The following is a 25,122-nucleotide window of genomic DNA, read 5'->3' as shown; positions in this document are numbered from 1 at the left end:
CATATCTTCCTAGTCCCCATAATACCATAAACCAGTGATAAATCATGAACCATGTTCCAGGCTCTATGCTAAGTACTTGCCATTTATTATATCATTTAATTGCCACATAAACCCTCTAAAGCAAGAAGTGTTTATCCTCATTTTACAGATGAGAAAGCAGAATTAGAAAATTTAAAAACTTGCACAAGGTTACCAGTTAAGAGGTAAAGTTGGAATTCTATACTTTCACCAAAGACAGTGATTTCAAGTTACCTGCCTTCCCTCCTCCCTTCTTCCTCTTTCTTTATCCTTTTTTTTTTTTTTTAATCACATGCATCAACAAATCTCATTCGAAGGTTATTATACCCATCCTCGGCTTCTAATTTCTTGTGGACCCATATAAATAAAGCTAAGAGAATATAAGTTGAGGTAAACACCATTTATTGTATATATAAACTTCCTGTACTTTTGACTATTGCCATTTATTAGAAAATTCACAAATCAGAGAAATCTTTTATTTTCTAAAATAACCTCTTTTGCAAATCAAAACTGGTATATTGCCTAGGTTTCCAAATTTAAACAAGCTGAGCCAAAACTGAAAGTGTAATTACCATGGTACTATCAAAGCAATATTATCCATATTTTCAAGGAGATAATCTCTTTCAAGATTACATATGTTGAACTTTAACTAATGTTTATCATAGAAAATAAACCTAATGTTTATCATAGAAGACTTTACCATTTTCTCTTTTTGAAATCTAAGTAGATGATAGCATTAGGTAATATTTATAAATTATAGTTCCAGGCATTGTAATAAATAATTTTGAAAAATAACTTTAAAAAGTAGGCTATTATCTTTGTGAAGGACAACAAAGTAAAGAAATATTTTCAACTAACCAGTTTAGCTGGAATGGTAGGACTGAAACCCAAGCCCAGACCTTACTCACTCCCACAAAAACACATTTCAATTTGTGCATATCACCTTATCTATCCTACTAATAGGAGTAACAGCATTATATGAACTCTTTAGAAAATGCCACTGCTACTTTTTGTTTTGTATATTCTTTAAACTTAACTAACTGTATAAAATGAACTTAAATAATAATCAGTTAACTGAAATGTTTGTGTGCTACAACTTTCAATTCAGGTAGGAATTGTTTGTTTTAATTTCCCTCTTGACTCCCACCATTATTGTATAAACAAACTCCCTTTCTTCTTCCTACACTTTTGCAACTTTCTTTTCAAACAGTTGCTGGATTATCATTAAACTCTTAAAATACATGTGCTCTCCTAGTTCTCGAAGAAAGCTGTATTATTAAATAAGCTGCATAAACATTTACAGTATTAGATAACAGAAGTTTTTCAGGAAAAAAGTTTGTAAATAATTTCATCCTGTCTTTTTTTAGTTTAATGCAAATTAAGGCATGTTGTTAGCATGATTGACTTTGTTCAAACTATTATATTTTGAGTCCTTTGAGATTCAAGCTTAAAGTCATGCATGCTTAATCTAAGTTACTATAGCTTGATCACTCTGTTTATATAGTATTTCCAATGCATAAAGTGGAAAGTGACAATAGTCTACATTTCAACATGCCAAATAAGGCCCCAAATAGCAAGGCATTTACAGCTTGTGAAAAAAGTTAATAATATTATCCATTTATGGAACAGCATTGCTCAGAAAGAAACTCAGAAGAGTCTGACTTTAATCTACTAATCATGCATGTAAACTTGATTCTCTGAGCTAATAAGCTGATGACATTTATCAGTAGCCAACCAAAGGAAAAAAGTATCTAGCTGTTTAATTCTAAATCAGGTTTTCATTAATTATATTGAAAATATATTTAGTTTTTCAATAAATATGTATTTCTCTGAACTCAATAAAAGCATTTATCGGATGTTTGATTATATTAATTTCATGGTTCTAACAAGAATTTGAAATAGAACTTTTATACCACGAATGCACTGAAAGATTAAGTCAAATCCCTACATACCATGAATATGTTGTTTTATAAATAAAAGGATATAATTAAAATCAGTCGACTCTGAAATTGTGACTGCAGCAGTAACTTGAAAAAGAAATGAATGAATATAGGTTCCATTGATCATCTGCATGAAATTGGGAAATTTAAGACAATTAGGAGTACCTAATGCAAACATTATGATCTTGATAACAAAACACAATGTCTGGTGCCTAGTTATTAAAGTCTTAATATTTTTTTGTTTGTTTGTTTGTTTTCTTTTCTAACACTTTATCAGTTTAAGGATATACAACATGTATATATTGTGACATGATTCCATAGTAAGTTTATTTAACATCTATCACCTCACATCATTATATTTTTTCCCTTGTGATAAGAAGTTTTAAGATCTATTCTTTCATCCAGTTTCAAATATATAATGCAGTATTGTTAACTATATACTACATACCCAGACCTTATTTATCTGTAACTGGTAGTTTGTGCCTTTTGACCATCTTCACCCATTTCCTCTACCCATCATCCACCACCTTTGGCAACCATAAATCTATTCTGTTTCTAGTAGTTCCATTTTTTTAGATCCTACATGTAAGTGAGATAATATAGTATTTGTCTTTCTTTGTCTGGCTTATTTCACTTAACAGAATGTCTTTATTTATGGCTAAATATTACATTAAATTGATATGGGCTATCTTCCTTGAAAAGAATTTAGCAGCAATAGGAAAACTTCAAAGACTACTTTCAAATAATAAAATAAATTTTCTAATATGGGTCATTTATGGATACTTCAATAATGAAATTACCCACAGGAAAGCAAATCACATTGCAGAAAGTGTAATTTTGCTTTCTTTCTCCTCTAAGTAGAAATTTTCACCAAATTTTTTACTAGTGTCTTTTCATTTTTTTATTTAAAAAAGTTAAAATTTTTGAAAAATCTAAATATGTTTTCTAAAAAATAAAAGCATTAATGGACTGTGGAACAATATTACCAAAGCTTCAGAAGAAAAGATCAACTTTAAATAGTCATTTATTTGTATTTTATTCTACTCATATCTTTTAAATGACCTTCAAGAAATATTCAACTAGAGAGAATACAGCCTACTCTCCAACTCTTAAGTTAAAGGTTCCATACATCCTCTTTTGGGGTGATGTTTGATAGCTGAATAAAAGAGAAAGTAATCATCAGTGCCTAGTCTCTCCACAACATCCATGATCATAGGGAAAATATCCTCAAAGAAGAAGATTCAAAATCCTAAGTTTAGGGACTAAACAGTGATTTCAATGTAATAGATGAAGTAAGTGGCTCTGGTAGATACTATGTATAATATTATTTAACTGTCAGTTGTCAGAGATGAACATGAAGTGTGCATGCATGGGTGTTCCTTTTTTTTTTTTTTCTACAAACAAATGGTACTATGATAAGCCATAGTCATATCATATCAACAAATTAACATGCTTATCTATTTGTTTGACCATTCTTTAATGATAACAACATTCAGGTCTCAGAGATCACCCACTGCATCCACTGAGGGGATATTTGGATCCTTAGATCCCTGTTCTTTTATGCATACAGTTAAACCAGCTCCACTCCTGTGTGCCTTACCTATAGCATGGACCAGAAAATAAATTTAGAACTTGAATTATATATAACAGTGGTTTGGGGACATGGTGTCAACAAACTGATATGTCATATGTTGTTATATTCAGCAATAACTATGGCTAATAAAAAACCAAGTTAATAAGTGATTTACTTGCTCTTTATATAAATTAGGTCATATTCACTGCTATTGTTCTAATAGTATCATTTTTTTTCTCAGCTGAATTTCTTGTGATTTCTTGAAATGACAGATTAAGGGGTATCCAATTCCATTTAATTCTGAGAAAATTCCTGAGAGTGAACTCTGCATGTAAATAATCATATTTATACACATATATATGCATACATATACATATATATAATCTCCTTCTACATGTGCATGAGTGAACTCCACATATAATTTTTATATATGTAATATATATGTGTATATACACATATATATGTATATACATATATACATATGTGTGTGTATATATATATCCTTCTACATGTGCATGAGCAAGACAAGAACTCATGTCCATGAAGAAAAGTGCACAAAGACACTGAAATTTGGAGCCTGGTGAATAAAGGTTTTTATTTCAGTGGAGCCAATTACATACATATTCACAGACTTTTCTCTCCCACCTCCTTTGTGCAAAGAGCATTTTTTTTTTCCTTTCTCGTGGAATATAAATTCCACATCAGTTTTTCTGGTACATAAAATGCTGTATATGCTTTGAATATCTACCAGTAATAAATAGCCTTTCATCCAAGTAGGTAATATATAGGAGTGAATTTATTGCTTGTGAGTATATAAATATCACTTAAAAACTATATGCAAGGACATAAAGGCAACGCTGAAGTGTAAAATTGTTAATGCAGACTCATAGCCTGGAAAATGATTTCTTTTAATGGTCTTCTTCATTTAACAGTTCTTCATTTGAAAATGTTCCCTTTCAACTGCAGATTTTGTGTTTTGGTGCAATGAAGGAGAAATTTATTCCTTTGAGACATTTATTCTTTTAATAGTTATTCATTTGAAAAAGTTTCACCGGGTGCTTATATATTTTGTAGGTTGCAAAGGGATCCATTCTTTTTTTTATATATATATTTTATTTAGTTATTTGAGAGACAGAGATCACAAGTAGGCAGAGAGGCAGGCAGAGAGAGAGGAGGAAGCAGGCTCCCCGCCGAGCAGAGAGCCTGATGTGGGCCTCGATCCTAAGACCCTGGGATCATGACCTGAGCCGAAGGCAGAGGCTTTAACCCACTGAGCCACCCAGGTGCCCCAAAAGATCCATTCTTGATAGGTTTTTTTTTTAATGTTTATTTATTTAAATAGGTTCTCACTCTGTGGAACTGTTGTCGTTTCTTTAAACCGGAACTTTCTGGGGGTTCTGGTAAAGCTGTAGTAAGTCAACCCATAGACTTTCTCAGAGTTCTGCAAGCCCTGAGGCCATGGAAGAGTCACATCATCAGAAAGGAGAAAATTTATAAAATGAAATTGAACCATTAGTAGATGTCCTTAACTTTAGTGTTATTGAGATTTCAACTTTACTACCACAGAGCATTTACAAGGTGACTGGTTTGGTAATGTATTATGTGGTCATGAAAAATATGTATCAAACTCTCCCATACAGATTTGAAAACAGGGTATCTGTCACAAACATTTTGTTTTAATTAATATTGAATATGGCCACTGTAACTTCAATTTTGATTGATTGTTTTGGGATTTTTAAGACCAAGTAGGGTCATAATGTGTTCTTACATATTCTTTTAAATTAAGCATCTATTTATTGTCCTCACTTTAGCCTATTTTTCATTTACAGTTCCAAAGACAGCACCCACCAACGTAAGTGGAAGAAGTGGAAGAAGGCATGAGTTAGTCATAGCCTGGGAGGTAAGAAAGCCTGTAGTAAGTTGTCAGACTTGTTGATTCCTTAGAAAATAAGGCTACATATATAGGATCTGTACTTGGTACAGAGAGATTGAGTAATTTCTCTTTAAATGAGGTTAAGAAACACTTTGACCATATATTACTCAGATGAGTATTATCAACATGAACCTGTCTCATTTCATACCCAGTCCCAGTTGACTTTTTTCAAGTCTAAAGTATGTCTTCCTGTCATATGGGCTATCTCAGAATAAAGTTTGAATAGTTAAAACACATCCTCTCACAAACTACTTCAATTGTTTGTCTTAGTTTGACATTTAATTATTTCACAATTAAATAGCACCCTTATTAAAACCAGTGGGGAGGAAAGAAATGACCACCACTGTACTTGTGACACAGTGCCTAGGTTATCTCATTTAACCCATAAAACAACCCTTTTAGTATGGATAATACTTTTTCCTCATTTTAAAAATTATGAAACTGAAGCACAGTTTAAGTACTCTTCCTAATCAGCAGTAGAATTGGGACTTTGTGTTCTCTTGTCTCACTCACCATATGTTCTCTGAAGTTTCTTCTATAAAGGAGGCAAGGGAGAAGTGTGAGAGAAACATTCATTTTCCCATGAAGCCACTTTCCTTTTACTGATGTTAGATTACCTTATTATCAAACATAACTATGTAGCTCACAAAACTGTGTCCTAGAATATGAAAATGCAAAGGAGATGCAATGTCTACTGGAGCAAAGTGAACAAATCCCTGATGATCTCTAAAACAATGATCAAATGTACAGAAAAATGTTTCCCATTAATAAATCTTCCATGGGCATATCTTGGGCTATTCTGTCCATCCCTCTCTTGTTCAATAAAAATTTATTTTTAATTTTTTTTTTTTTTACTTCTGCAGAGGAATTAACTTCTTAATACCTGAACTTCACTGAAGTCAATCTCTCTAAATAGAACTTCCTTCTCTTTCAGCTTCATGTCTTAGCCCCAGCTGCTAAAATAAGAATACCATAGGCTGGGGGTGACTTATGAATGGCAGAAAAATATTTCTTACTGTTCAGAGCCTGAAAATTTAAGATCAAGTCACCAGCAGATTCCAGTCTGGTGATAGCCTGCTCTCTGCCTAACAGAGGGCCATTTTCTCACTGGCAGAGGGGCAAGAGGGGTACTACTCCCATTCATAAGGGCTCTGCCCTCATAATCTAATAACCTACCAAAATCTTCACCTCTTAATACCATCACATTGGGGGTTAAGATTTCGTTATATGAATTTTAGGGGGCCAAAAACATTTAGTCTATGGAACTTTGATATAATAGGCTTTGTCTCTCTTTCTCTACTCAATACAGTTTTTCCTTAAATCAAAATTCAAAAGAAGAAAAAAACATGTTTCAACAAATATATATTTGGTAACTATGTGTCAAGCATTATGCTAGGCAGTGACTGGTGACTGCTCCTTTAACTAACTAGTTAATCATAATTACTCCTTTCTATGGTGTATAGTTTATACCTGTTTAACAAATTTAAATATAAGCATGTAGTATAACAATTACTTGAACAAATATTCTTTTCTGATTTTTTTCACATTAATAAAGCACAAAAGCAAATGAAAAAGAAAATACTATAAAGAAGGTCTTACATTAATACTTCCTGTTTTTCTGCACAAAGGACTCTGCAGAGCACTTCCAGCAACAGATTTTTCTGACCACCAGACTATATGACAGTTTTACCCAACATGCTAAATTCTAGTGTGGAATGTTCATTTCATATACATGACTAACTGGTTTAAATTTGTTTCACTCCAAGAGTTTTCAGGACCCTTGATACTCTTCTTAAATACCAACAGATATTATTTAAGTTTTTATATTTTGTTTTTAACTCCTTTTAAGCTTCCAAAGACTACTAAGTGATTGTTCTATACTAAGTGATTGTCTTCCAGTGTAGCATTACAGATTTGAAAGTCTTCATTTCTCTGGTTATCCATTATTTTAAAAAAATAATAAATTTTGGGAGAAGTGGCTGTTTTAATCAGTTAATTTGCTGATCATTAATTTTATTTTTCTTCTTTAGCCAGTATCTGAAGAGTTTCAGAATGGGGAAGGCTTTGGCTATATTGTGGCTTTCAGGCCCAATGGAACACGTGGCTGGAAGGAAAAAATGGTGACATCCTCTGAAGCTTCAAAATTCATTTATCGAGATGAAAGTGTTCCTCCTCTTACTCCCTTCGAAGTGAAGGTTGGTGTTTATAACAATAAAGGAGATGGACCTTTCAGTCAGATTGTGGTTATCTGCTCAGCTGAAGGAGGTCAGTTTCTTTATCCCTATTATTTACATTCCACGTTTTATTATGGATGTTATGTGGATGATATATGGATGAAACATTGTTGCACACATGAGCTACATGGCAGGGGTTGGGGTGGGAAAAAGGTCATTTGAATATTGAAGCACAAAAATAGTGTCTGATTTATGTAAGGTGCAGTTTTTCAATACAAATTGCCCTGAGTTTTGGTTTTTTTTTTAATATAGAGCCAAATTCTGAAGCAGAAGTAGAAAATTTATCCTAGCGTAATAATGACCAGAAAAAGTGAAGAATCAAGTAATAACAAGGAATCATAGGTGTTCCAGTGAGATACCCACGCACTTAGCATCTTAAGTATCTGATGTGTTTCCAGATACAGCAGAGGTACCATATTACTTATATTTGTTTAATTTAACTCTTACATCCAAACAGGAAGTAGGAATCTCAAACCCTAATATACTTTTCAGGAAGCTGAGGCTCAGAGAAATAAAGAAACATACTCAAATTCACACCAGTAAGTGAGAGAGTTGTAAGTAACTGTAGTAAGTGACACCACTGGGATTTGAACCTGCATCTGTATGGCTCCAAAGCTCATGCTTTTAACTACTACTCTAAACTCTCTCATCAGGAATGTATATAATAATAATATTTTGTTATTTTACTATAATATATATAATAATATTTTGCACTCTTCGTTACTGAAAAAATCTATTTTGAAGTACAGATTTTATTCAGGAAATCCATCTTGTTGCTTTAAAATTTCTTCAACTTAATTATCAAGCACATAACTCCAAAGGTCACCGACGGTAAACTGGAAAGGTTTGTGAGCAAGCTTTGTAGAGTAACACCAGTGCTAACTTTAAGAAATCAAGATTTGTATGTTCCTTGTCAACCTTTGCTTTGAAATTAAATTATAGCAATCACCGTGGGTTGTTTATACTGTGTTTACTTAAACTTGAAATAGCTTGCCTTTGGAGATTACTCTTTCAACCTAGATAGGAAATATGCATATTTTTTTTAAGGCCCTGAGGTTGTTGCTATAACATATTTCATAGTAACACTTCATTTATTTTGGTAGACTGACGTATGAATGATACCAGGCAAATTAAATCTAGATAGTCTGCTTTTTTCCAAGTATTAAAAAAGTGTATTTATTTATTTGAGAGAGAGAAAGGGAGAGAACGAGAGAGCATGAGCAGGAGGAGGGGGAGACGGAGAGGAAGAAGCAGAGCTGGATCTGAGATCATGACCCAAGCCAAAAGGAGATGTTTAACTGACTGAGCCACCCAGGTGTCCCTGCTTCTGTTCTAACAACAAAATTGAAACACGTATTTGGCATTTGCTCACTAGTTAAATTTACTAATTTGGAACTTTTTGTGTAAATATGAGTAAAGTTTTAACATCATTAAACCATGCCAACTAGGAATGGTAGGACAATGGAAAGAAAGAGCATTTGCCTGAGATGGACAAAGTTTCAATCTGCTCTCTAACTAAAATCTTGTAGTTTATCCACCTCTCTGGACCTTTTTCCTCTTCCACTTTAAAAATGAAAGTCCTGAACTAGTATATCTCTAAAAGCCATTACAAATCTGAATCTCAAAGTTTGTCAATTTATTCTATAATTTTAAATACTCTAATTTTTAATTTTCCTAGATAGGAAAATTGCTTTACTTTAAAAGAAGTGAACATTTTTAATATTAAACCATTTTTTAAGAGTCAAGGACTGTAATGAACTTATAAGATATACTATATAGTGTACTCATGCCAGTGCAAGTTCCACTTCTCTATGTCGAAGGACATTCATACAGATTCAGAGTGTGCCTTTGTCATCATACCCTTGCCCAAAGCCCAACTGATCTGATTGAGGCCATAGTTCTTCATAAGACAAATTCTGCACCTTTGTTCTTCCACTAAACTAGTCCACTTGCTTAGCACCTCAAAAGCCTACCATATTTTTTTGATAAAGTAAAGAACAAGAGGATTGGGGCTGGCATTCTATCTCTGTTTACAGGTATAATTCTTCTTCATAGAAAGATGACTTAGCTACATGCTTGGAGTATCATGGAAAAGCCACCTTTTCACAGCCAGCACCAAGGCAGGAAGAAAATGTGTGCCACCAGAATTCATGTTGTTTGAAAGGAAGCAAGGTCTTCAAGACAAACCTTGCAATACTATTTCTCAACCTATTTCTCAGTGGTACATCAATGATGGATGACACTCACATCCAGAGCATACTTCTATAAGTGCTTATGTGCATGCCTCACACCTTCCATTCCTTTCTTTTCCTCTCAAGAAAGGCAATTGCAAATAGCATGGAGGACAAGGGGAGATGGAGAGGAGAAGGGAGTTGAGGGAAACTGGAAGGGGAGGTGAACCATGAGAGACTATGGACTCTAAAAAACAATCTGAGGGTTTTGAAGGGGCAGGGGTTGGAAGGTTGGGGAAACCAGGGGGTGGGTATTGGAGAGGGCAAGGATTGCATGGAGCACTGAGTGCGGTGCAAAAACAATGAATACTGTTACGCTGAAAAGAAATAAAAAATTATAAAAAAAAGAAAGGCAATTGGAATGAGAGTGAGAATTACATTATTATAGGAAAATTATGAATGTGATCTTTAGTGAAAGAAGTCGTCATTTATAATATTGATTCTTGATAAATCACTTGAGAAATGACCTTGACTCTTGTGAATCCAAAGTAGACTACTACCACAGAATACTGTCAGAAAAGCTCCAAAGAGTTCCTCTGTTAATGCTCTTGCACCTTGGAAACCTTTCAAGATTTCAGCAACAGAAGTAATCCTAAATGACTCTAGATAATCCTGGAAGGAGAGACATTTGCCTACCAAGACTTCCATACACCTTGCACATGTATCAGTTATTTACACCCCTTAAACCAAGCAAGAATTATGTGCATTCTAATCTTGATTTGAGTTTAAATCCCTAGGATATGCTGTAATCCTATACAATACCCTCATTCTGGAAACAATTCCAATTTTTTTTAAATGAGAGCAAAGTTGCAACATAGTAATTTATAATGCATGGTAGATTTTTTTTGGCTTTCGCTTCTATATATCTAGAAATAGTTTTTAGTCAAACTTATATCCATTTTTCACTTAGTACTTATTACTAGAGTTTTGAAAGCAAAAGAACCTGAGCATTCAATTATATCTAATAGAATAATAGAGGGAGATTTGATATAGATAAATTATAGTTTGAAAGATTTATTTATTTGTGATAAGACTTAGCTTTCTCTAGTTTATTTGGCTTTTGCCTTGTATGTGAAAAGTATACTGCTTTACTTTTTGTTAAAACCAAGAATCCTCTCCTCAATTGTAGAAAATGATATGCAATTATCTCCTTGCAAATGGAGCTACCACAGCCCAAATTAAAACCTAGCATTCATGAGGTGTTATTCTCCAGATCAATTCCTACTCAGTGGGATTTATGTGAACTTGAAAATTAATAAATTGGCATATTAGTTGTAAAATACAAGGAATAATTTCTTGTCTTTGCCAGATGATCCATTTGGATTAGTGCCTGTAAAAGTTCAACTACAGCAGTCTTCGCTGAATTTTTAAATAATGAAACCATAACCCTTTCTCCCAAGGAGTTTATTAAACCCTCCTTTGATTAATGCTGTTACCCACCCCTCCTGGGAAGTCAGATGTATAATCAATATTGCAAGCACATCCCCCATCTTACTTGAAAAACTCCACCTGCTAAGTCACTTCATACAAATGTTATCATCTAAATTCATGAACATGGTAATGCTGTTCAAAATTTTTAATCTGACAGAAACTGAAATCTATCAATCAGCTTGTCCACTTTACATCCCAAGACTGGAGTGAAGGAGTTAGCCATGGCCTAATCAATATCATTATAAGTAAAAGAAAAACAAAATCTTTTTAGTTCTTTGAGTCTATTACACATACCACTAGTACGGTCTCTGAAATAAGTCCCTGAATTTTCCTCAGATTACCTGAGTATAATGAAGTGAGTGGCAGGAAACATGGTGTTATTTACAGATCAGGAGAGTTTCAGAAATGCCTGAATATAACAGGATCTATGAGAAGCAGTGCAATTGTGGTTCAGCTTTATCAAAAATTCCATGAAACAGAAATAAAAGGAACTGATAGTAAGCCTTCAGTAAAGTTAAATAAGAGACGACAGGGTTTAGGGTGGCTTCTGACAAGACTTAGAGTAGAGAGCCCAAGTAGGGACCCCAACAACAATACTCTTCTAGAGAAATTTGGTGTGGTACAGCAAGGAGAGAAGAAAGCAGTAACACAAGGAAAAGCATCATGTGTGTGAACACAGATAAATGCACAGAAGTGGAACAGCATGGCATTTACAACTAATTGCCGTGTTGAAATCCTCTCTCCACCCTCTAGCAGCTATGTGAACTTGGGCAAGCCTCTTGACTCTGCCTCTCAATTTCTTTATTGCCAAAAAGAGTGATAGTGATAGCAGGGTTCTTGGAAGGATTAATGAATTCATGTAAAGAATTTTGAAAAACGCTAGGCGCATAACAAATCCTCAATAAATGGCAATTATTATTACCTTTGGCTGTTCCCCTCATCTATTTTTTGTTGTTGTTTGTTTTTAATTGTATTCCATTTATACCTCTGTCAGTTATTTAGAAGTAATTGAGAAACAAGAAAACAAACTATATGTTCCCTCCAAAATCTCTTGTCTACCTCAAAGCTGACTAAGAAATATAGAATGAGCCAGCTGCTGCCTTGTACCAATGTAAAAACAACAGAGGAAAGAGTACTTGAGACCTGAGCTCTAGTTGGGGTTCTTTTCAGAGCCAGAAGCAGAGTTTGGGAAAATCAACCTGTGTACATGTCACATTTTCATCTGCAAAATGAGGATGCGGATCTAAAACATAGGTCCATAACTCAAAATCCTGTAAGTTCCGGTAAGAGATATAAATAAGTGAAGTAGTCCCAGCGTGAGATAATAGGTAGTGGTAGGGACTCTGGCAAACTGAAAAGACTATGCCCTGACTAATGAGATGAACTGCTAATTCTCATCTACCGACATCCACAAATTCAGACTTGGTATCACCAAATTTTTTTTTCCCTAAAGAAGCCAGAAATTCTTTTATATGAAATGTTGAAATAAATTAATGTATTATTGGGCCATACAAAGCATGACTAAAGACCCACTGGCCATGCATTTACGACCTTTGATTCAAGTGAATCAAACTTTAGTTTTAAAACTAGTTTAGTTTCTAGTTTTCTAGTTTTCTTTCTTACCTTCCATTATTCAGTTACAATGGGATACTCAAACAGAACAGCTAATTCCAATCCAAACTACACATTCTGTGATCTAGTCAGTTACTCTTGCTTACAGAAAAACCTTTCAATCGTTGGCTATAACAATATATACTGAAACTTCTGGAAGTAAACCGACAGATATCACTTTTTTTTTTTAATGCCAAAATTTCTCATTTAGATCAGCATGGGTTTATTTCTGATACTCTTTACATCCAGAAGGTGAAACACGTAAAAAAAAATGACTCTTAAGTTCTTGTTTGATTCATCTGCCTTCATTCAATGAGATGCAATTATAATATTAACCCCCAAGAATGTATCTGTGACATGTCTACTTGGGTCTGATCCTGATTTAAAATCCTCAGAGCTTTTAAACAGAAATTCAGGGTGCTTGCTTAGGAAATAGGTTTCTGAATATTTTTTCTTTTCCTTTAAACTTTTTTTTTATTTTTTAAAACTTTCTTATTTCTATTTGAGAACTACTTAAGGTTGTGCAGTGCTACAGAAGGCTGAGAGAGAAATTATTCCTTTCTCTAAGGATAAAGAGGGATAGAAAGACTTCTACCCAACCACCGTTTTATATTCCTGAAATTATTTATCTCCCTGCAATCTTCTTTGACAACGATGTAATTGCTTCAATAATAAAAAAGCTGAAAGAAGGCATGTGGCACACAAACCTCTGTAATGCATTCATTTAAAAGATAAGCAAAATTGCTTGTGAATAACAAATGATACCTCAAGTGTGGCTGTCTTTGAAATAAATCATACCTTAAATCCTGGAGATCAGGTTGTACACACCTTAAGAACATCATCATTTCCTTTCATTTGTTTGCAAAAATCAAGAATTTTAACTCTTACTAAGTCCTGCATGGGCTCTGCCAATGAAAAAAAAAAATTGTTGCAAGTCTGGTGATCAGAATTCTAGGGTGAAATAGAAGTTTCCCCAGGTTTTTTTTCCTTTTTTTCCTCTTTTAATCATGTAGATGCTAGATACTAGGAAGTTGGAAAATGGAGTGAAGGAAACCAGTGAACAAAGAAAAAAATAAAATATATTCAAAAGGTGACAGAACGAGAAATTACAATTTGTACCATAGCTGGAATAATGTCAGTTCCTATGTAAAGATTAATGTGAATTTACTAAAGCATTTTGAATTAACACAATTATAGCATGTGATTTAGTGAGTTTTATCAAAAGATAATCATTACTTGGTACAAACACGTACCTTTGGAAAAGTCTTTCCTGGTTTTCTTTTACAGTAACAAGGATAGATGTTTTTCGTTGATAATTTTCACTTAATAATATATAAAATTTCTCTAGGTAGATGGGTGACTACCTTTCATTAGAAAAAGGAAGCTCTCAGAAAATGTTTATAATTCCTTTACTATCTCTAATAATGATTTTTAAATATTTTATTTACAACTCAGCTTTGATGTATAGTTCCCTGAATCTAAACAAACAAACAAAACGTTTTCAATAGTTTAATCTGAAGTCTTACCAGTGATATGGGGTTAGTATTAAAGTCTCTACAATTTTTATGCGGTAGGAGTTTTTTAAATTGACTTTGTACAGAACTGTTTGAACTGAAGTATGGCCTTTATTTTGCCATTTCATTTAACTAGTGTTTGTGACATAGTATTTATGATTCAGCAACGTCAAAACTGAAAACATTTTGTTCCTCACATAGAGTGCAACCTCAAATAAAGTGCACTTCTTGATGGATGCCAGTCAGACATGGTGTATTTGGAAAAAATAGTGAGAAAAGTCATCAAGTGTAGGAACAAATGAAAATGTACTTTTTGAGCAGTAGGATTGAGACCTCCAGGGATTTTCCTTTTCAGTGTATAACTGTCTTAAAAGTCAATGCATGCTTTTTAAAAATCATGATTCCTATCATATTCCTTATACAATCATGGAAATGTAGTTTTGTGGTTGGAACAAGAACAACAATAAAAAATAAAAAAAAACTAATGAAATGTTTACTCTATTTGTGCCTGCAAGGTAAAAAATAAAATAAAATAACAATAAATGGTATTTTATGAATTAATATTTTAAGGGCCAAGCATTGTGCTAAATATTTTATATCAATTATTCCAGCAAAAACAAAACTTAAAAGCCTCTGAGATAAGTACTCTTATTATGCCCATATTACAGATGAGGGAACTGGAGCATAGAAAAAGTCAAAACAACTTGCCTAAATGCAAATAAATAAAATTTTTTGAAGGTGAAAAACAACAGCAGCAAAATAGTCAAGCTTGATTCTCTAGTCCATGCTTTTGATCATTATGTTAGACTGGCAGACAATTTAAGTCAGACAATTTAACATCTCCAGAAATGTCCTGGTTAATACAAGGATAAAGATCTTTGTTTGTCTTGCTAATTTTGTCATTTGTCATTGGTAAAATATTGATGAGACTTGACCCAAGTATAGAAATCCAAAAAGATCATCTTTTTATGTTGTTATGTTTTTCATAGCTACCATAGCACCTCATTTCAAAAAAAAGGTAGAAGGTGGTAACACCTGACAGATTCAGGTGCAATGTTTTCATAAGCAACTTGTTACCATCACAGTTATTATTTCCATTTTCCTTTGTACAGAACCCAGTGCTGCTCCCATAGATGTCAAGGCTACAAGTATGTCTGTGTCAGAGATTCTTGTTGCATGGAAACATATTAAAGAGAGTCTAGGAAGACCACAAGGATTTGAGGTATGAATAGAATTATTGAAAATAAGCCTTGTTATTTTTGCTGCTACTGCATTCTCCTAAAGAAATGGTTTGATGACACTTCAACAGAATTATATTCTTTTGAAATTTTTGTTCTGTGGCAAAGAAAGTGAGAAATACACTATTTTACTGACATGTTGTTCATTAGCTGGCTTATTTTTTAGTACAGTAGTTTCCATAGTACCATATAAAAAAATTTTTTAAGGTGAAAATAAACCTTTAGATAAAAATTAGGAGTTACTAGTGGATATTTACTGATATCCAATTTACAGGTGATAAAAATGTTTTTGAACAAAAAAGTTTTTTTGTGTCTTTCCTCCTAATAATTTAATGTATAAAACAAGCTTTCCTATTATACAGTCTTGGCAGATTTTAACTCTTATACTGAATTCTCAAAATTTGCTTGGACTTGGTGATGTATACTTATTTATTCAAATTACTTTTTGTCCTTTAAATTTTGTTGTTTTTAAACACAGTTATGCCAGCCTTATATTGGTGAAAATTTCATAACATTTCAATGACTTCAATGAAACTCCACATGAACTAAAGGATCATATGTAATATATGAACTTGAATAGTCCACAAATTCAAGATCCTTGTTTTTTGTGTTGGCCAGTAAGTGATAGGATTTAGGGGTATAATTTCTAAAAGACAAAAAATAATTACCATCCAACACAAGACCTTAGTTCTCTTCAACTTAAATACTGATCAAGTATAGGACTTGTACACAAACATGGTTTCAGACTGAAAATACATTTTTTAAATTCTATTTGAGGTTTCAAATTAGCCTGAGAAATATTTGATTAATATACTACTAGCATTAGATAATGTTTTCTATGATCAAGAATTCACACAATCTTTCTTAAGAATTACAGTAAGGACCATTGCTAAGAAACCATTATCTATGCAATATCATGGATTTGTTTCTATAATATTGCTTTGATTTATTATTTAGAGGTCAGGGTTATAATTCAGTATGTGTCTAACCATGATTGCATGTTTATTTGATTAATATCTCCTTGTCTCCCCATCTATGCTGCAGAACCATATCTAATCACCAATGAATCTTAACAACTGATAGTACTTGCTCATGAGAGCTACAATAAGTATTTGTTGAATGAATGAATATCTATGCTTCATAACACAAGTGTTGGCTGCTTATGGTTAATTGAAGGGTGCTGCTTTACCTGAAAAATTCCCTTCCCACAATCAGACAACACAAAGCCAATGATTGACTGAGTGGTCCATTGACTAAAGGAGAAAACAACCTTATGGTCCATTTTATGATGCAAAGCCTTTGCTGTGTGCATCAGGACAAGGCTGAATTGAGACCACAATCCTGCTCAGCTCCCTCCCTTTCCTTCTTCTCTCCTCCCTTCTTTACAGGTTTACCTGCAAGCACTCTCAAAATAAATCACAGGCACTCAAATCTCTCTCTCAAGTTCTGCTTCTCGGGAGCTTAACTTAAAACAACTGTGTAAGTGTAGACTAACCTAGAATTCTGAATCAAAATCTGGTGTGCAAACTTTTAGAAAGGCTACAAAGTGTATCCTGGTGAACAAAAGAGTGAGGGATCCAGGCTCCCACATCTCAGAGTGGTGCTTCTCTCACACAACCAGCCACACTCAATTTTTTTTTTCTGCATGACATTCACATTCCCGCTGTGACTCACTTATAACTAAAGCTCTCTTGGAGGTCCTGCAAACATCACATAAGATTTATATTTGTGCACAATTCTTCTTTTTCTAAATATAAGCCATTCATTCATTAAGTCAACAAACATTCATTGAAGACTCACTAAGTACTTAACAGACACTAAGCTAGATGCCAGGGATAAAACAATGAGCAAAATGAAGTCTCTGTCCTCATGAAGTTCATATTGAATTAGGGAAGGCACGTAATAAACAAACAAATAATGTGTGATGTAATTTCAGTTATGATAAATACTCTGTAGAAAAATAAAACTGAGTGAAATAAGTCAAGCAGAGAAAGTCAATTATCATACGGTTTCACTTATTTGTGGAGCATAACAAATAGCATGGAGGACAAGGGGAGATGGAGAGGAGAAGGGAGTTGAGGGAAATTGGAAGGGGAGGTGAACCATGAGATACTATGGACTCTGAAAAACAATCTGAGGGTTTTGAAGGGGCGGGGGGTGGGAGGTTGGGGGATCCAGGTAGTGGGTATTGGAGTGGGCACAGATTGCATGGAGCACTGGGTGTGGTGCAAAAATAATGAATACTGTTATGCTGAAAAAATAAAAAATAAAAAAAAAGAAAAGAAAAGAAAAATAAAACTGTATAAGAAGGTAGAAGCTGAAAGAGTGTACTATTTATAAAGGTTTGAAAAGTCACCTTCTGGGATTGTGACATTTGAATTAAAGCATGACTGAATAAGGGAGAGAGAGGCAAAGAGAACAGCAGACTCAGTTTGTAAAGTAACAGCATGAAGGGAGTGATTGGGTGAGATAGCAGTGAACAGAAAGGGTGGTAGGAAAATGGTGAAAAGAGCACCAAGACAAGGACCAGATTATATGGGGTGTTGTTAACCACAGAAAGGAATCTGGATTTTATCCCAAATATGAGGAGAAGGCATTAAAAGATCTTGAACAGGAAGAGTCCTGTCAATATCTGACTTATATTTTAAAAGACTCTCTTAATCTAGAGGGTAGAGAATAGACTCTAGACGAGAACTCAGGGAGAACAGAGAAAAGCAGTTGTTCCAAACTAAGTGACAATGAACTTGCTTTTTAAAATATTTATTTATTTATTTTAGAGGGAGGGAGAAAGAGAGAGAACAAGTGAGTGGGGGTGGAGGGGAGAGAATCTCATATCTTGTATGGATGTATGATGGAATTTGAAAATGAATTCAGTGTGAACTAAGAAAAAGAAAGGAATCAAAGATAATTCCTGAGTTTTAACCCAAGAAATGGGATGAATAACATGTCATTCACGTAATGAGAAACTCTGAAAAAAGACTGGATGTTAGTGGAAAAAAGTCATGGATTCTGTTCAGTTTTATGCAACTTCTTATTTTCAAAAATAGTTGTCAAGTAGGTCTTATGCTAAGAAAAAGTGTAAAGATGGAGATTTAGCTCCAAGGAATCATCAGTATACAAATGGCTTTTATGTATATACTGGTTGAAATCACTGAATATTGATAAAGAAGATGTTTCAGAATTGAGCCCTATGATGCCTAAACATTTGGAATTCAAGAAAGAAAGGGAGTTTGGCCAAAGAAATAAAAGGAGACACTGAAGAAATTCAGAAGCTAAGAGAAGAATTGCTCTACTGAGTAAAATTCTTCTGAGAAATTCAGAAAGATGAAGCCTGCATCTGCAAAACAGATATGGCAATACAGAGATCCTAGTGACCCTGGTGAGAGTTTTATGGAATGCTGTGATCAAGGCTTGACTAGAGATCAGAAGCAAAACCACTCAAGAGTAACACTCAAGGGTCAAAGCACAACATTTTCCCTAGATGTATACCATTTAAAATGGAAACATATCCAAAAAACTGGAATATCCTTAAGAATAGAATGCTAATAGGAATAAACCAAATTCTGGAATAATTATCACAACGACTGCATTTTTAAATTCAAATAAATTAACACAAATTTGAACAACTATTTTTATACTTAGAAACACAGAATCCATGGGCACAGTAACCTTTATACCATTTTATAGTGCTTTATAATTTGTTTTTAAAAATATGACATCTTGTCAAATCAAAAAACCTACAATAGATACAAAAAAACATAGAAAGAAATCTAAGCATAACACTAAAAAAAACTCATCAAAAAGCAAGAGAAGAAAGCAACAGAGAAGAACTGCAAAAACAAGGAGAAAACAATTAATAAAGTGTCAATAGCCACATACCCCTTAACAGTTACTTTAAATGTAAATGGACTAAATGCTCCAGTCAAAAGAATTGAAACAAACAAACAAAAAAACAAGAACCTTCTATATGCTGCCTACAAAAGACACTCATTTCAGACCCAAGGACACATACAGATTGAAAGTGAAGGGCTAAGAAAATATATACCATGCAGATTGAAGCAGAAAGAAAAATGACATAGCAGTAGACTTTAAAGCAAGAAAAAAGAAGGACACTACATAATGATACATAAAGAGAATATAACAATTGTAAATATTTATGCACCCAACATAGAAGCACTTAAATACATAAAGCAACTATTAACAGACATAAAGGAAGAAAGTGACAATAATACAATAAGAGTAGGGGACTTTAACACCCCATGTGTATCAGTGGATAGATCATCCAGAAAGTAAATCAACAAGAAAACAGCAGCTCCAAATGACACATTGGACCAGATGGATCTAACAAATATATTCAGTACATTTCAACCCAAAACAGCAGAAGTGCACATATTCAAGTATACATGGAACATTTTCTAGAATAGATCACATTTTAGGTTGCAAAATAAGTCTCAATAAATTTAAAAAGATTGAAATCATATCATGCATCTTTTCTGACCACAACCTAAGAAATCACGAGAAAAAATCTGGAAAGAACACGGATAAATGGAAGCTAAATAACATGCCACAAAACAATGACTGGGTCAACCAAGAAAACAAAGAGGAAATTCAAAATTGCACAGATACAAATGAAAATAAATACACAATAGTCCAAAATCTCTGAGATGAATCGAAAACTGTCCTAAGAGGGAAGATTATAGTAATGCAGGCCTACCTCACGAAGCAAGAAAACTCTCAAACAACCTAACCTTATACACAAAGGAACAAAAAAAGGAGCAAAGCTCCAAGCCAGCAGAAGAAAGGAAATAATAAAAATTATCAGGAAAAATGTCATCTTTTTACCAAATTTATTTATTCAGTATATATTAACATTTAGTTGGTGTATATATATATTTTAATTTATTTGGAAAATTAAATATATACTTTTTATAATCAAAGAATGAAAACTTTATAATTCAGTGGCCAAATATGACATTAAGGGTTATTTTAAGTAATATATGGTCAGCAAAGATGATTTTAAATTTATACTATCTCATAACTGGATAGTTGCTTGTAGATTTAAAAATAAATATGATTTAAATAAGGCTTATAAGTATTTCTGCCACCCTCTCTTCTCTGTACTCTTTATCCCTTTAAGGAGAAATCTACCTCTACCCTTCACCTTATCTACCCTAGAACTTACTCCTCTCCTCTCCTCACCTTTTTTTCTTTTTTTCACTAATAAACTATCTCATTGGCTAAATATTACTAAAATATAGTAGCTTACTAAAGTTTAATATTTTATCTCACCACTACCTCCCTCTTCTATTCTATCCCAGCCACAATCCTAGCTAAATTTACTATTGGTAGAATTCTGAGCATGGTGACAATAATGTATTTTTCTGTCAGCAAACTCATGGGATTCATTTCAAATTTTATATACTTACCATATCAGTTCTACCAATCATTTTCTATCCATACTTTCAACTTCACCTGCAATGTTTGAAAGAGCTAGTTACTATAAAGGCATTATGTGTCATTTTAAAAATATCAGAGACCATGTTTTCAGCCACCTGTGTTGTTTTTTCTGAATTGAAATGTGTGAATAAGATAGAAAAGGTTCTGTTCTACAAATGTTGAATCTTCTAACGGGAGAATACAAATTTAAAAAAAAAAATAAAAAAGAAAGAAACAAGAAAACAAGTAAAATAAACTTAAATAACAATACATATAGAAGTTTAAAAGTAGAACACACCTGGTTCCTTTAAGGAAAAGAAGGAAGTAGAACAACTGGATCTGAGTGAACAATGGTGTGAATAGAATTAAAAGTAGAAAGTTAGTGGGCATATACAAGATTATGTAGGAATATATGGATTACAGAGTTTTCATTTTCTTTCAAATGCAATGAAAAGCCAGTATGGCAATTTAAAGAGAGGAATGACAATATCTGATTTATATATATCTTTAAACGCCACTTTGAATGTTCTTATGTGAAGAATGAAAGGATAAGAGAAGAAAAGTCTGGAATAGAAGTTAGGAGGCTCTTGCAATAATCCAAGTAAGAAATGATGATGACTTAGACTAAGGTCTTAGCAGTGGAGTAGGAAGTAAATATATTTCAGACACAGAACTGACAGGATTTGCTGACTTATCAGATATGGAGGGTAGACAAATAATTTCTGCATCACTGGTTTGGTCAAATGAATGAATGGCAGTGCCATTAAAAAAAAAAAAAAAGGAGAAACTGGACAACAGAGGACAAAGGTGGGAAGGTGGGAAATTAAAAGTTCTGTTCTGGTTAACTTAAATTTAACATGCCTATTAGAAATTTAGGAGTATAAGTCAGACAGGAAATAGGATATATGAGTTTGGAGTCTAAGAGATCAGGGTAAAAACATGAAAGTGGCAGTCATAGAGGAGGTATTTAAAGACATGTTACTTGATGAAACCACCTAAAAGAAAAAATTTCCAGAGGAGAGGAGAGGAAAGGAAAGAAAAGAAAAAGACATAACAGCTACATCTGTACAATCTGTACAACTAACTCTGAAAATGACCGGAGACTGGCAGAGTTGCCCTTCCACAGCTAATCTTAGAAAGAAGACCACATCTGAAAGTGTAGGAGTGTTGAAGACTCTGCTGGGAACCCCAGTGCAACTAACCACAAACAAGAGGGATACCACAAGCATGGAGAAGTGAGAAGATAGATCCCACACCAGGTATCCCCAGCACTGGGGACCTGCACTGGGAAGATGAGCTCCCGTACCACTTTTTACTTTGAAAACCAGTGAGACTTTACACCAAGAGCTTTAAAAATCAGCAGCCTTAACTCCTGAATGTTGGAGCATGGTAGGAAACCAAGGCCCTACCCTTACCAAGCCAGCATACCAAAGGACTCAGCCCCAGACACAGCACAGAATCAGCAGTTTGAAAAGTGCCTGGGATATATGTGAAGGAGATTTATTGACTATTCTTAGAACATGTGCAGGAGGATTAGGGATCTGTAGGAGATGTCTTCAGGAACAAAAATGCTGGTGAGTAAAGTTTCTCTTCCCCTGCCCACCCCCCCAAGTCTCAGTAGCCAGATACTTGAAAGAGCCAGTGCTGACATTCTCCATTTACCTTGCTAAAACCACATGCCCTTTCCCTGCAAAGTGTCACCTGTGGATTCACCTCATCAGCTTTGCCTGGCCTTGACAGGTGTCCTTCTAAAGCAGCTCCTGCCCCCACCATACCCAGCAGGCAGCCCTGGCCTGGAAAGCACTACTCCAAAGTAATTCCTGCCCTGTGGAGGGTGGGTAACCCCACAACCAGCATGCCAGCAGTTCTTGCAGCTGGCCCTCCCAGCTGGCTCTGCAGGGTGTAAGCCCTACCCTTTTGGTGCCTCTTGCAGCTGTGGCAAAGAGGCTAATTGCAAACATCAGGTTAGATTGATGACCTTACTCACCAAGAGCCTGAAGCAACTGCATCCAAGCCTCTCAACAGATTGCATAACAAACTCTGTCCAGTGTGCCTGCAGCAGACAAAGCAGGTCACTGCAGCTGGCCGGGCTGCAGGCAATTGTGCTCAGCCACAGCAGCTCACACAGGAGAAACCTCTGGAGCATCTTATTCTGGTGACCATGTGGAATTTCACTGTATTTTGTATATATTTTACTCAGGACTTCTTCTATACAAGCCATGACTTTCGAGACCAAGAGACATAGCCAATCTATCTGATATATAAAAACAAACATAGAAAGTTAGACAAAATGAATAGAGAGAAGAATATGTCCCCACTGCAAGAACCCAACAAAATTACAGTAAAAGAGCTAAACAAAATGAAGATAAGCAATATTCCTAATAAAGAATTCAAAGTAATGGTCATAAAGATATTCACTGGACTTGAGAAAAAAGTAGAGTCTCAGTGAGAACTTCAACAAATAGAAAATATAAAAAAGAATGAGCAGAGCTGAAGAATTCAAAAACTGAAAAGAAGAATACACTAGGGGGGATCAAGACCAGATTAGAAGATGCAGAAGAATGGATCAGTGATCTGGAAGACAGAGCAATGAAATGCACCCAAGCTGAACAGCAAAAAGAATAACTAAAAATGAAAATACATTAAAAGAACTCTGCAACAACATCAAATACAATAACATTCACATTACAGAGATCCCAGAAGATGAAGAGAGAGAGAAGAAGGAAGAAAACTTACTTGAAGAAACAATAGCCGAAAATGTTCCTAATCTGAGGAAAGAAAAATGCATCCAGTTATAGAAAGCACACAGAGCTCCTAACAAGAAGCAGCCAAGGAGGTCCACACTAAGACATGTAATAATTAAACTAGCAAAAAATAATGATAAAGAGATAATTTTAAAGCAACAAGGAATAAAGAAACAGTTACATACAAGTGAAATCCCATAAGGCTATCAACTGATTTTTCAGCAGAAACTTCAGGCCAGAAGGGAGTGGTATGATTATATTAAAATTCTGAAAGGAAAAAATCTACAATCAAAAATATTCTACACAGCAAGATTGTAACTCAGAATAGGCAAGATAAAGAGTTTCAAACAAAATTTAAAACAAACAAAATTTAAAGGAGTTCATGACCACTATATCACCCTTATAAGAAATGTTAAGAGGGAATTTTTTAAGTGGAAAGAAAAAGTCATAACTAGAAGTAAGAAAATTATAAAAGAAAAAAATTTCAGAGGTAAAACAAAACATACAGTAAAAATAGTGGATTAATCACTTACGAAGCCAGTATGGAAGTTAAAACACAAAAATAATAAAATAAATTATACCTACGAAACTTAGTACAGGATGTATAAAGATAAAAATATGTAAAATATGGTATCATATACATAAAACATGGAGAGGGGAGTAAAAATTTAGTGCTTTTGGAATGTGTTTGTTCTTAATTGATTCCCAACTTAATATAGACTGCTTTACACATAAGATGTTATGTTAGAACTCAATGGCAACCACATATTGATACCCAAAACATAAAGAGAAAGGAGTCTAAGCATAACACTAAAGAAAGCCATCAAACCAAAAAAGAAGCAAGAGAAGCAGAAACAGAAAAAAAAACTGAAAAAACACCCAGAAAACAATTAAGAAAATGCCAATAAGTACATATTTTTCAATCATTACTTTAAATCTGAATGGTCTAAATTCTCCAAATCAAAAGACACAGTGTGACTTAAGGGATAAAAAAAATAATAATAATAAGACCCATTTATGTTGCCTAAAAGAGATTCCCTTCAGACCTAAAGACAAGTACAGACTAAAAGTTAAGAGATGAAACTATATATACCATGCAAATAGGAACAAAAGAAAGATGGGGTACAAGTACTTCTATCAGACAAAATAGACTTTATTTATTTTTTTTTAAGATTCTATTTCTTTATTTGACAAAGAGAGACAGACAGAGAGGGAACAC

General features: G+C 34.0%; 1 protein-coding gene across 3 annotated transcripts in view; it reads left to right on the top strand.

The window, feature by feature from the left end:
- Positions 1-25,122, top strand: part of CNTN5 (contactin 5) — a 1,319,804-nt gene that overhangs the window by 1,256,926 nt on the left and 37,756 nt on the right. For all 3 annotated transcript variants that reach the window (XM_032852733.1, XM_032852732.1, XM_032852734.1), the window contains 3 exons: positions 5,361-5,431; positions 7,495-7,729; positions 15,598-15,707. In XM_032852733.1, the coding sequence (XP_032708624.1) occupies positions 5,361-5,431; positions 7,495-7,729; positions 15,598-15,707 (416 nt within the window). The remainder of the gene's footprint in view (positions 1-5,360; positions 5,432-7,494; positions 7,730-15,597; positions 15,708-25,122) is intronic.

This window comes from Lontra canadensis, unplaced genomic scaffold (assembly GCF_010015895.1).
Source record: "Lontra canadensis isolate GAN:19392208 unplaced genomic scaffold, GSC_riverotter_1.0 scaffold7, whole genome shotgun sequence".
Lineage (NCBI taxonomy): Eukaryota > Metazoa > Chordata > Mammalia > Carnivora > Mustelidae > Lontra > Lontra canadensis.
Note: the sequence above shows the minus strand (reverse complement) of the source record. Positions and strands in the feature narration are given on the sequence as shown.